This window comes from Ranitomeya variabilis, chromosome 3 (genome assembly GCF_051348905.1).
Source record: "Ranitomeya variabilis isolate aRanVar5 chromosome 3, aRanVar5.hap1, whole genome shotgun sequence".
NCBI classification, from domain to species: domain Eukaryota; kingdom Metazoa; phylum Chordata; class Amphibia; order Anura; family Dendrobatidae; genus Ranitomeya; species Ranitomeya variabilis.
In genome coordinates this window covers 652,714,807-652,727,179 of record NC_135234.1, presented here as the reverse complement: position 1 = coordinate 652,727,179, position 12,373 = coordinate 652,714,807, and the positions used below count along the sequence as shown (strand labels likewise).

Here is a 12,373-nt window from a genome sequence, read left to right as displayed (position 1 = left end):
CTCAAATCGCCACCCGTTACAATCAAGGTAGGCCTAAGAGCATCTCTGAACGCACAGTGCGTCGAACTTTGAGGCAGATGGGCTACAGCAGCAGAAGACCACACCGGGTACCACTCCTTTCAGCTAAGAACAGGAAACTGAGGCTACAATTTGTACAAGCTCATCGAAATTGGACAGTAGAAGATTGGAAAAACGTTGCTTGGTCTGATGAGTCTCGATTTCTGCTGCGACATTCGGATGGTAGGGTCAGAATTTGGCGTAAACAACATGAAAGCATGGATCCATCCTGCCTTGTATGGAGCATCTTTGGGATGTGCAGCCGACAAATCTGCGGCAACTGTGTGATGCCATCATGTCAATATGGACCAAAATCTATGAGGAATGCTTCCAGCACCTTGTTGAATCTATGCCACGAAGAATTGAGGCAGTTCTGAAGGCAAAAGGGGGTCCAACCCGTTACTAGCATGGTGTACCTAATAAAGTGGCCGGTGAGTGTATATATATATAGACTGCATATATCTTTTCACGAATATTTGAGCCCATAGATCCATTATATGTCCATTTTGCAAGCCAGTGAGAAAATCTCACTGTACGGATGTCATATGGATGTCACACAGATGCTTTCATGCGAGAAAATCGCATCCTCGCACTGCACACAGATGACATATGGATCACTATTCAGGGAACATTTCTGCAATTCTCGTACGTGTAAAATGGACCGATTTTTATATGTTGTGTGTGACTCCAGCCTAAAGGAGATCCCCCAACATTAAACATAATGGTATTTTACTTACTGATCAGAAGGGGTCTGATTGTCAGGACCTTGCAAAAGAACAGGGGCAGCAGCATTTTTTTCACCTCCACAGCAGCACTGCCATCAATCTGCAGTGTAGGGAAGTGCAACACAGCCCTATGTATGTGAACGGAGCAGCTCCCTATACAGCAGTGCCACTTTGACAGTAAAAATGATGAAGGAGAATTGACCCCATAACTAAGCGTATTTACAACATTGTATAATAATTGGGAATATCCCTTTAAAAAAAAAAAAATATCTGCAGATTATTTTACCTTTTTATTCCTCTACGGTTGGATTTTTTTTTCCAATTTTTGCAAGGTTGTTTCCACCAATCTCTCCCATCGGGAAACAATGTACAGTCTGAGTTACGTCAATGCTGCCGTTTTTTACTTGGAACCAGAGGTGACTCCAGGTCACCAATAAGCTGCAACCTTAGAAGGAAGATAGACTTATCAATGACTGTCCAATAATGCAGAAAATCTGATGGTTCAGAACCTGTCCGGTCCCTTTTAGGCTGCTTTCATTTATATCTTCAGTTCAGCTTTGTATTAGTATGCTTTGGGGTAGTGTGGTGCCACATGCAGGTCATTTTTCCTTACTGCAGATTTATGAAAATTAATGTTTAAAGTGTATTCTGTGATCTTTTCGTGGATGTGTGGTTTGTTAGGCTATATTCTTGCTGAAGGGGGCAAGTTTACCTTTCAAACGGTGTATCATTTGTGTGTGTAGGTGCAGTATGAACGGAGATACAAAGGAATCACCGAAAAAGAGTGTTTTGAAATAATATGCAAATTGCCTTTTCTGAGAAAAAGAGGACTTAACTCTACAGCGCCACCTGTTGGAAGTAGCGATCCTACAAGTCACAATCAACCCTTTAACGAGTCGTGCAATATGACTTAGGATAAAAGCCAAATCAGTATCTCAATTCGCAGACACGGTGTTTCGGGCTGTTGGCCCTCGTCAGTGCGAAGAATTAAAGGAAGATTTTGTCTTGTCCTTCCGTTCTCCCTGCTCTCTTGTGGTGAAGGATCACCAGCGGGTTTTGTGTCCCTTTCTATCTAGATATGCAAAGAACCAACCATTTATATCCTTCTATAAGGTCCACTCTTAATAAACTATCATTTAGTGTATTGGGCAGAAATATCCACCACTCAATGGAGATTTGTTAGCGGTGGAGCACCATACAGGTGTGGCGGCCTCTCCCCAGCATAGGACATTCATCAGGACTAGGTCTCCAACATTTGTCTAATATCTTTGATCAAATGATCCACACACAGGCAATTATGGAGCCTTTCTGTATATGCAGGAAAAAGAGGCCCAATGACATCCACCATATTCTAGGTTACATCTGAGGGTATTTAGTCCACAAACATACACAGATATATCGGACTCACTGTTTTTAATAAATTTTAATGCAATGTAAAATCTCAATTTTGGTCTTTTAACTAGAAATCATCTTTCCCCATGTATGATAAAGCAAACTTCTAAGCTCCTGCATGGGACAACTGCTCGACCTAATGCGTGCCTGGAAATTTAGGTCTACCACTGCCATTCAGTCAAACAGACCGCAGCAGATATGAAAGAAAATCGATGATTTTACATATTTGCACATGATATCCATTGGTACATGAGATCAGTGGATAAGCTTGTTATCAGATACACCACTAAAAGAGGGTGTCAGCAGGTCAAAAGTGGGCAGTATTTGCTCATATTTTATTCCCGCTACCCACGAGTATTTCCATTTTTTGGAAATCCCCTATACGGTACCAGAGATATGGGCCATTTTATTAGTGCCATTTTTTGGTCCTTGCAAAAGGGGTGTCAGGGCAGCCTAAAATCACGCTCTCCAGAGAATCCTGTGAGCATCGCCCCCCTTGGCAAAAAAACATAAAAATTTACTCTAAAAAAAGGCGGGTATCTCTGGAATAGTATTGCAGATTTACAAAAAAAAATAAAACAAAAAGCAAAATATTCAGGGGAGCAGAGGGAAAAAAATAAGCAAAAACTGGCAAATTGTGACCTGGTGATAGGACCTTTTTAAAGGTAAAGCAGACCCCTCATTCATTGGCTTACGCTATCCTCTCTATGGAGAGTATGTGATAGAGGCAATGACGAAAGCGATGGTGTCAGGTAATTCATGCTGCCCAAACCACGGGCAGTGTGAATTAGAAACCAGTTGCGCTACTGAAACATTGCAGCGTTTCAATGACAACATACTTTGAAAAGCCGACCATGTGGCTTAGATCACTAGTCTCAGGCAGATAGGTGCACACGACCGTTTTCTCTCCATCCAAGAAAAACAGTACAATTATTCTGATCAGAATTTGATCGCAGTGGCATCAGCTTTCCTCGGAGGTGGAGAGAAAAAAAAATTATTGACCCACTCCATTCAGTCAGTCACTGAAAATCAGATGTCATCTGAGTGCGGTACGGTGTTTTCCATGGACCCCAAGACTTGTATTGCCGATTTCAAGCTGACACTAGTATCAAAATTGGACATGTGCACAGCCCCGTAGAATATCATGGGCAAGAGTGCCATCTGCGAAAACCATGGATAACACCCATCCAATATAATCGGCTGTGTGCACAAGCCCACAGGAAAAAAGAGGGACCTGTCAGTCATGGGGATCGGCGCCATAGAGGATCTGCCGCAGACTGGGCATCTAAGACACATAGTCCCCAGCAGACTTTTCAAAGTTTGTTTTCTCTGAAATGTCTGAGCTGCAATAACTGAGCCGATGTCTCATTCATTCCGTCACATCTCCTCCAGTCCCTTTCCCCGGCTGTCACCTCTCACATAACAAAAATATTCAACCTTTCCCTCACTTCCGGTATTTTTCCCTCCTCATTTAAGCATGCCATCATACATCCATTACTTAAAAAACCCTCCCTCGACCAAAACTGTGCCGCTAATTATAGACCTGTCTCTAATCTTCCCTTCATCTCTAAACTCCTGGAACGCCTGGTCCACTCCCATCTTACCCGCTATCTCTCAGATAACTCTCTTCTCGACCCTCTTCAATCTGGCTTCCGCTCTTTACACTCTACTGAAACTGCCCTCACTAAAGTCTCTAATGACCTACTAACAGCTAAATCTAATGGTCACTACTCCATGCTAATTCTCTTGGATCTCTCCGCAGCATTCGACACTGTGGATCATCAGCTCCTCCTCACTATGCTCCGCTCCATTGGCATCAAGGACACCGTTCTCTCTTGGTTCTCCTCCTATCTCTCTGACCGATCCTTCACTGTATGTTTTGCTGGTTCCTCCTCCTCTCACCTTCCCCTTACTGTTGGGGTTCCTCAAGGATCAGTCCTAGGCCCCCTCCTCTTCTCTTTGTATACTGCCCCTATTGGACAAACAATCAGTAGATTTGGGTTCCAGTACCATCTCTATGCTGATGACACCCAATTATACACTTCTTCTCCTGCTTTCACTCCGACCTTCTTAGAAAACACCAGTGATTGTCTTACCGCTGTCTCTAACATCATGTCCTCCCTCTATCTGAAACTGAACCTGGAAAAAACTGAACTCCTCGTGTTCTCTCCCTCTACTAACCTACCTTTGCCTGACATTGCCATCTCCGTGTGCGGTTCCACCATTACTCCAAAGCAACATGCCCGCTGCCTTGGGGTCATCCTTGATTCCGAGCTTTCATTCACCCCCCACATCCGATCACTGGCTCGCTCTTCTTATCTGCATCTCAAAAACATTTCTAGAATTCGCCCTTTTCTTACTTTCGACTCTGCAAAAACTCTTACTGTTTCTCTTATTCATTCCCGTCTGGACTATTGTAACTCTCTACTAATCAGCCTCCCTCTTACCAAACTCTCCCCGCTCCAATCTGTCCTGAATGCTGCTGCCGCCAGGATCATATTCCTCACCAACCGTTACACCGATGCCTCTACCTTGTGCCAGTCATTACACTGGCTACCCATCCACTCCAGAATCCAGTACAAAACTACTACCCTCATCCACAAAGCACTCCATGGCTCAGCACCACCCTACATCTCCTCTCTGGTCTCAGTCTACCACCCTACCCGTGCCCTCCGCTCCGCTAATGACCTCAGGTTAGCATCCTCAATAATCAGAACCTCCCATTCCCGTCTCCAAGACTTTACACGTGCTGCGCCGATTCTTTGGAATGCACTACCTAGCTTAATACGATTAATCCCCAATCCCCACAGTTTTAAGCGTGCCCTAAAAACGCATTTGTTCAGACTGGCCTACCGCCTCAACGCATTAACCTAACTATCCCTGTGTGGCCTATTAAAAATAGAAAAAAAACAAAACACATAATCAGGTTCCTCTCATCATGTTCTCATACACTTTATGCAGTTAATAGCCCTCTGTGTCTGTACTGTTACATACTTAGGCTGTTAACTGGTTCATGCAGCTTTACATGAACACCCGAGCCTTACAGTATGGCTGGTCCGAATAACTAAAGCAATTGTTACCATCCACCTCTCGTGTCTCCCCTTTTCCTCATAGGTTGTAAGCTTGCGAGCAGGGCCCTCATTCCTCCTGGTATCTATTTTGAACTGTGATTTCTGTTATGCTGTAATGTCTATTGTCTGTACAAGTCCCCTCTATAAGTTGTAAAGCGCTGCGGAATATGTTGGCGCTATATAAATAAAAATTATTATTATTATTATTATTTGGCGGTGTGAATCAGGTTGACAGGTTCCCTTTAAATAATATTAAAGTGCAAAATGAAAGAGAAACTTATAATTAGTGTGCTAATGTTGTTTTTCTTGTGATTAGCATCCTTCTGTGCACACATGCTCATAGAGACAGCTGTCAATCACAGCTATCCATCAGGGTGGGAGAGTCTGGACACAGGTCTCCATGCACACTGATAAGCACAGCATGAACGAGTAATTAAAATGCTAATTCCACATTTCCCCTGCAAGGATTTCTCCAAAACTATTTATGACAGTCAGCGTACAAACCCCCTGATACGTCTGTACTGAGTGATGCAATGCTTTGTGCTACACGGCATCCCGGATTCTTTAGGGCGATTTACACCGGCAGATTATCATGAATGAGCGTTTCTAGGAAGGTTCGTTTCCCGATAATCACTCAGACTATAAAACACCCGAAGAATGGATCCTGTAGTCCTATAGGTAATGAATGGGGCGGACAAGGAGCATGCCAACCCCTCTGCTCCATTCCAGAATAGGTTCTGCGCAGCCCCATTCTCAAGGTCACGGAGCCCCATTCTCAGGATCACTGGGGGTCCTAGGAGTCAGACCCTAAGCATTCAGCAAAGCAACGGGGAGTGCTCTATTGCCTAGGAAAGCCTTCATTACAACCAGATGCGGTCTGTCATATAGATTATGTTAAATAAAAAGTTGGGATATGCCAAACTGGAGGTAAAGTTAGTGAAGCAAAGGGTTAAACCCTTTAATGATCAGTGCCTTAATGACTAGTCAATTTTTTTGTAGTTTTTTTCCTTTCCACTTTTTCAGCAGCCATGACTTTTTTTTTATTTTTTTCACTGACATTTCTGCTCTAGGCTTTATTTTCTGTCTGAAAAATTCATTTTTTAGCTGCTTTGGGGTAAATCCAGAAGGGTCAGATACTGAGGTCAATACAATAACAAGTTCAACTTGGTAGTAAAGCAATATTGTGTAATTTACATACCGGTACATCTTTCTTTGCAACTAAACGATTGAAAAAAGTGATTTTTGGTTTGTATTTTTCCTGTTCATCTTTCACACCAAGCAAGTTGTTGAATGAAGGGTCCAGATTATTAATGTTGCGTAGATATCTAATGTGTGTTGGATTTTGGTTTTTCCTTATATGTGTGTAATAAACTGTATTTTATATGAAAAAAATATATATTTTTTTTATTTTTTGTGGTCTTGGGACACAATTTGTACGCATATTTATTTATGTAACTTTTTTGTTACACTTTTTTTTTTACTTTATTGATTTTTTTTCCACTGAAACTAGGGCATCCAAAGAAGCGCCAGATACAAGGGAGAGCAGCAAACGATGGTAACATGAGTCACTGGCAGATCTCATGTGGGAACCCTGCAGCTCCACAATGCTGGCAGACACATGTCGATCCTGGGATTACCAGGTCTTAGATTTCTGTACCCAGGTATTATTTTAATCAGCATAGCTGCGCCGACCTGACAGTGTCTGTACCATCCTGCTGACAGGTTCCCTTTAAACCTGAATTTATATATTTAACATTTTTATTAAAATTACTTTTTCAATTTTTTCTGCCACTTTTTATATAAAAAAAACTGTATAAAAAACTGAATCCACCATTCACTATAGGTGATATCACAACACACCTTCTCCCGTCCCTGCGCATTGACCTCTGCACAAATCACAAAGCTTCCCCCCAGACTTTCCCATAAAAGACATTAACATCTTCAGTATCATGTGTCCTATGGCTCACGTGGCTACTCTAAAGCAAAACTATACAGAATAAAGATGACCATCCCCAATAATCACATACAAACCCCCCAAAAATCTATGAGAAATAAAAAAGATTTGACAAAATATGCATTACTAAACAATAATATAAGTAAAACATTCCCTTTAAAAGATTTGTCCAATAACCACCACTTTTTTATGTTTATGACTCCTCAAATAGGCCTTTTTGACCCCCACTGATGCGGAGAAAGCTGTGCTTAATTCAGAATCATTAACACTATACACAAGTGTAAGAAGTATAGGATATTTAGTTCCTTCCTAAGGGCGGACACTTGTGGTGGGTCACCATGGCTGATATACATATATTGTTATTACAATTACTGTTGAAAGTCTGTACAGTAAATATAAGGTGGATATATTTCTGTGGCAGTCAACATTTTCATGTCTAGTAATTCACAAATAAGTTATAAAATAAAGCTGCTTTCACACCGGATAAAACATTTCCTTGCAAAACATGCCAAACTAGTTTGATAAAACAAAGAAACCAATAGTGAAACAATGTCATCAAGCCAAGCAGGTGAAGAATTAATGGCAGAATGAAGGGTTTATTATACTGCTTGACCAAGATAAATAGCTACCTCACTGCCAATAGCACAGGGTACATAGGTACAAGGTAAACAGGTACAGGGTAAACAGGTACAGGGTAATCAGGTACAGGGTAATCAGGTACAGGGTAATCAGGTACAGGGTAATCAGGTACAGGGTAATCAGGTACAGGGTAAACAGGTACAGGGTAAACAGGTACAGGGTAATCAGGTACAGAGTAAAACGGTACAGGGTAATCAGGTACAGGGTAATCAGGTACAGGGTAATCAGGTACTGGGTAAACAGGCACAGGGTAATCAGGTACAGGGTAATCAGGTGCAGGGTAATCAGGTGCAGGGTAATCAGGTGCAGGGTAAACAGGTACAGGGTAATCAGGTACAGGGTAATCAGGTACAGGGTAATCAGGTACAGGGTAAACAGGTACAGGGTAAACAGGTACAGGGTAAACAGGTACAGGGTAATCAGGTACAGGGTGATCAGGTACAGGGTAACCAGTTACAGGGTAATCAGGTACAGGGTAATCAGGTAAAGAGTAATCAGGTACAGATAATCAGGTACAGGGTAATCAGGTAAAGGGTAATCAGGTACAGGGTAATCCGGTACAGGGTAATCCGGTACAGGGTAATCCGGTACAGGGTAATCCGGTACAGGGTAAACAGGTACAGGGTAATCAGGTACAGGGTAAACAGGTACAGGGTAAACAGGTACAGGGTAAACAGTGGACACCGAGCTGATAAGAATTATGTTATTACGGCTGGCTGGTCATATCAGTGAAAGAAGGGTGGAAGCAAATACATTGTCAGCCACTAAAATACACTAAAGGGAACATGTCATATCAAAAACCGCCATTAACCTGCAGATATGGGGTTTACTCTGCAGGTTAAAAGTGGTCTAAAGCTGTGTGGCCGCCGCACTAAAAGCCGCCAGCTTTCAGTCATAGAGGCGTGGCTTCAATTACCGCTGAGTACATACTTAGCGGTAGCTGTAACCACACCCCAACACTGACTGACAGCCAGCTAAGAAGCGTATCAGTGTACTGTACCTGTGGTATGTACTAAGCGGTGACTGGAGCCACGCTTCTATGACTGGGTAATGGTGGAGGATGACGGGAGAAATTTTCCCCTGGTATCCGGGCTTTTAGTGTGGAGGCTGCACATCTTTAGATCGCTGTTCACCTGTAGATTAACTCCATATCTGCAGGACAATAGCATTTTGGGATATGACAGGTTTTCTTAAAAGACCTGAAGTGCGGCACACAAGAATAGCCCTGATTAGGATCCTATTGGTAGATTTAGCATCTACAATACCAAAATATTGGAGACCGATTTTGATGCTTCACTTTTCACAGTGGTAATTTGATTAACTAAACTTTTTATGAATAATGATAAGATAAATTGCAAAAAAATTGCAAGATTATTCCTTGCAATAAAAATTAACCTAACCACAAAAAACCAATTTCCACAGAATTTATTTTGGCCCTACCATAAAATGACCTGCTTACATAACTTCAGTTATCTTCTCATTAGATCAGAAGAAAGTGTTAACAAGGACAAGGCAACTGATATCACTCTGCCATGCTAAGTGAAATATGAGAGCAGACTGTTTGCTTTAACCCCTTCGCACGCCCTGCCGTACATGTAGGCTATGGCCAGGGTGCGCGTGTATTGAGCGGGTGCTCAAAAGCAGACCCACTTCATACAGGGCAGATGCCGACTCTAATACACAGCCGGCATCTGCCCGTAATAGTAATAACTGGCACTAGACACAATCGCTGCTGTTCACACTCCAAAATCTAGTGGAAAGTACTTCCTAGAAGAGTGGAGGTCGAGAAAGGTGCAAGCAAGGTCCCAAATGTCATATTAATATTCATAGTTTTGGAGTTACATGTCCTACACGCTCATGTGAGGTCGGTAGTCACATATCTTTGGCCATAAAATCTATAAATGTAACATAACAGTAAACAAATAACTATAATATTATTGATAATACATAACATTTATGGACTTTTACCTTTCCAAACTCGCCTCCAGCAAAGTCATATTGACATGCAGCTCAACGTCCTTCCTTCCAATGAGCGTGTGACAAGACAAAGGCTCATTTCCTCTAAAACCTGCAATTTTACAGCTTTGTAAACAAGCATTAATCCATTTCCTTCAGATCAAGCAATCCCTGCACTGTAATTAACTACGTCAAAAGGAGAACTCAAGTTTTAATACTCCGTTAAGTCAGCAACGTAAATGCTTCTATCAACCATACAATGACATTCAGCTGTAGTAATGTAATTTATTGAAGAAAAAAAAATGTAGCGTCCACATGACATATATTATTCTGCAATTGTAAGATTTCACTAGTCATTAACACATTGGTCCGGACACATATGGGGAAGAGACGTCTTGCAAGTGCATATATCATTGCGTGCAGACATATTGGTCTATTTCCAATGTCCATGGGGTCACATGAGAAACGTACATCAAGCGTACAACCCTACTCCATACACAGCCGGACCTTAGGGACAGACACTCACCCTCAGACTCTCCCACTGAGAAATCAGGCCCAACTTTCAGAATTAATCGAATTCAGGAGACCAAAATGAAGGGCACTATCTGCAGATGGAGAACAAAGACTTAACTTCTATGGTAGCGTACAATGCAGCTCCACAGCCGCCCGGTAGCATTAGAAGGTAAGAGCACGGACACGAGGCTGCGGGTGATTACTCATCCCCGTAATGACAACCCCAAGGAACGTCTACATGTACAATGCACTTCCTCTAACCTATCATCCCTACGATCATTGCGGACACCCTGTGACAAGTACATAAGCCAGACTTATATATATGGGATATCAGTATACAGTACATGGGTAAAAATACATTTTTTACTCTTCCTCATTCGCTGGATTTAAGTGTCGAGTTTTTTTAAAAAGACCTATCGGTGTCATACTGTATTTGGAAAATGGACTGCACACGGATGTCACCCGCACGATATTTTAGCGAAGCCCTTGTCTCAAATGGACGAGTTTGATCCATAAACTGGGTAGAAATCGGATATGTCTCCATTTTTTTGAGGGTCACAGAAAAAAAACAGGAAAATGAATGAGCCCATTAACTATAATGGGCAAATATTCTGCACTCACAAAAATATGGATAGATCGCGTTCACAAAACCCGGACGTGTAAATGGCTTCCTACTCTACGTTAGCTCCTCAATGGAAATAACACTGAAAAACACAGGTCCCTTCCCACGGTGGCTATATACATGGCCAGCACTGTTCAGCACCCACTCATCTGATAAAATATGTCTGACTCGCCCACAAGAATCTCCGGCAGAGAGTAGAAAATGTCAGTGTTAACGGCAGCGTCACCTCTAACGCTTTCATCTCGGAAATGTGAAGGATGCCCAGAACCTGGATGAATATTAAGAGCAGCCATAATAAAAATGCATTTGCTTGTACGACTATAAGCAGCAGCTGCGCCCGTCGCCTTCACTCCGCAGCCTTCTGGAGGAAACCTCAGCCTTAATGTAGTTATCCTCCTCCAGCCTTCCACTCAATTGTCTCACGTAATGAAATGAGGGCTTCTTACCTGGAGACCCCATGGGCTGATTCCACAGCGAGAATTCCCCACAGCTCCTATTTTAAGTGATCTGGAAAATAGAAAGGCAGAGAAAAGGGAAGAGTTAGGGTGAAAAGAAGGCAGCGGATCCATCCGTGTCATGCACTCTCTTCTTGCACTTTCACAATACACAGGCTGACAGGGGCGGAGGCATCGAGGCTCACACCAAAACAAGGGCCTGCTCTCTGCTAAAGTGAAACTGATGTGGGAGAAAAGGGCGATCCAGAGTCCCCCACAGCAGCCTGTGACGCACACAATGCACAGGACAGGGCACTGCCAGCCATAGGACACAATGTCTTTGTTACCTAGGCCCTGCATTACTGGACTGACTGGCTTTTCCTGTCATGTGCTCGGGGTTCTCTGGCCTGCCCACAAACATCTCTCCTGCCTCCTTCCAGCAGACATCATCTTTGCTAGAAAGCAGATACTTCACAGCGCACTAGTCCATGGTCTCCCCACAGCAAATAAGCCCTGCACTGTAGTGAATGCGAATAATCCTATTCATACAGCAACGTGTGATATGTCATGGCTCCAATGACAATGATTCAATGTTTGGGTTGGCCCCATTGACTTTAAAGCTGACCTCCACTATGGCACTGGAAGTGACAATATATTTCTCATGAATAATTGCCCTACCTGCACTGGCGGACACAGCCAGAAGGGCAAGAACAATATATGGGCCCTATGTAGCCTAATAGCTCCTCATAATGCACAATTCCACCTTGCCTCTTGGGCCCCTGTGCGGCTACACAGGTTGCACCAATGATATGTCCATCCCGGCCTCTCTGGGGCCATTTTTGCCTCTTGCTGCCTCCACTGCTGAGATTGGAGGTCTAGTACATCTCAGAGGGCCATCACAATGTTAAATCTGAACCACGTGCCCACAGCACAGGAAAGACAGGGAAGGCATAGTTCAGACATACCATGGGCTCTCCATGCCACTGCCGCGCCAACTGGGACACGGGAAA

At 43.0% G+C, this 12,373-nt stretch overlaps 1 protein-coding gene across 10 annotated transcripts in view; it reads right to left on the bottom strand.

Annotated features, from left to right (window-relative positions):
• DTX3 (deltex E3 ubiquitin ligase 3) overlaps nucleotides 1-12,373 on the bottom strand; it is a 97,982-nt gene that overhangs the window by 58,384 nt on the left and 27,225 nt on the right. For 2 of the 10 annotated variants that reach the window (XM_077297754.1, XM_077297753.1), the window contains exon 2: nucleotides 11,376-11,436. In XM_077297754.1, coding sequence (XP_077153869.1) covers nucleotides 11,376-11,388 — 13 coding nt within the window. In that variant the 5' untranslated portion in view covers nucleotides 11,389-11,436. The other 8 variants (XM_077297758.1, XM_077297757.1, XM_077297760.1 and 5 more) reach the window with 8 other exon arrangements.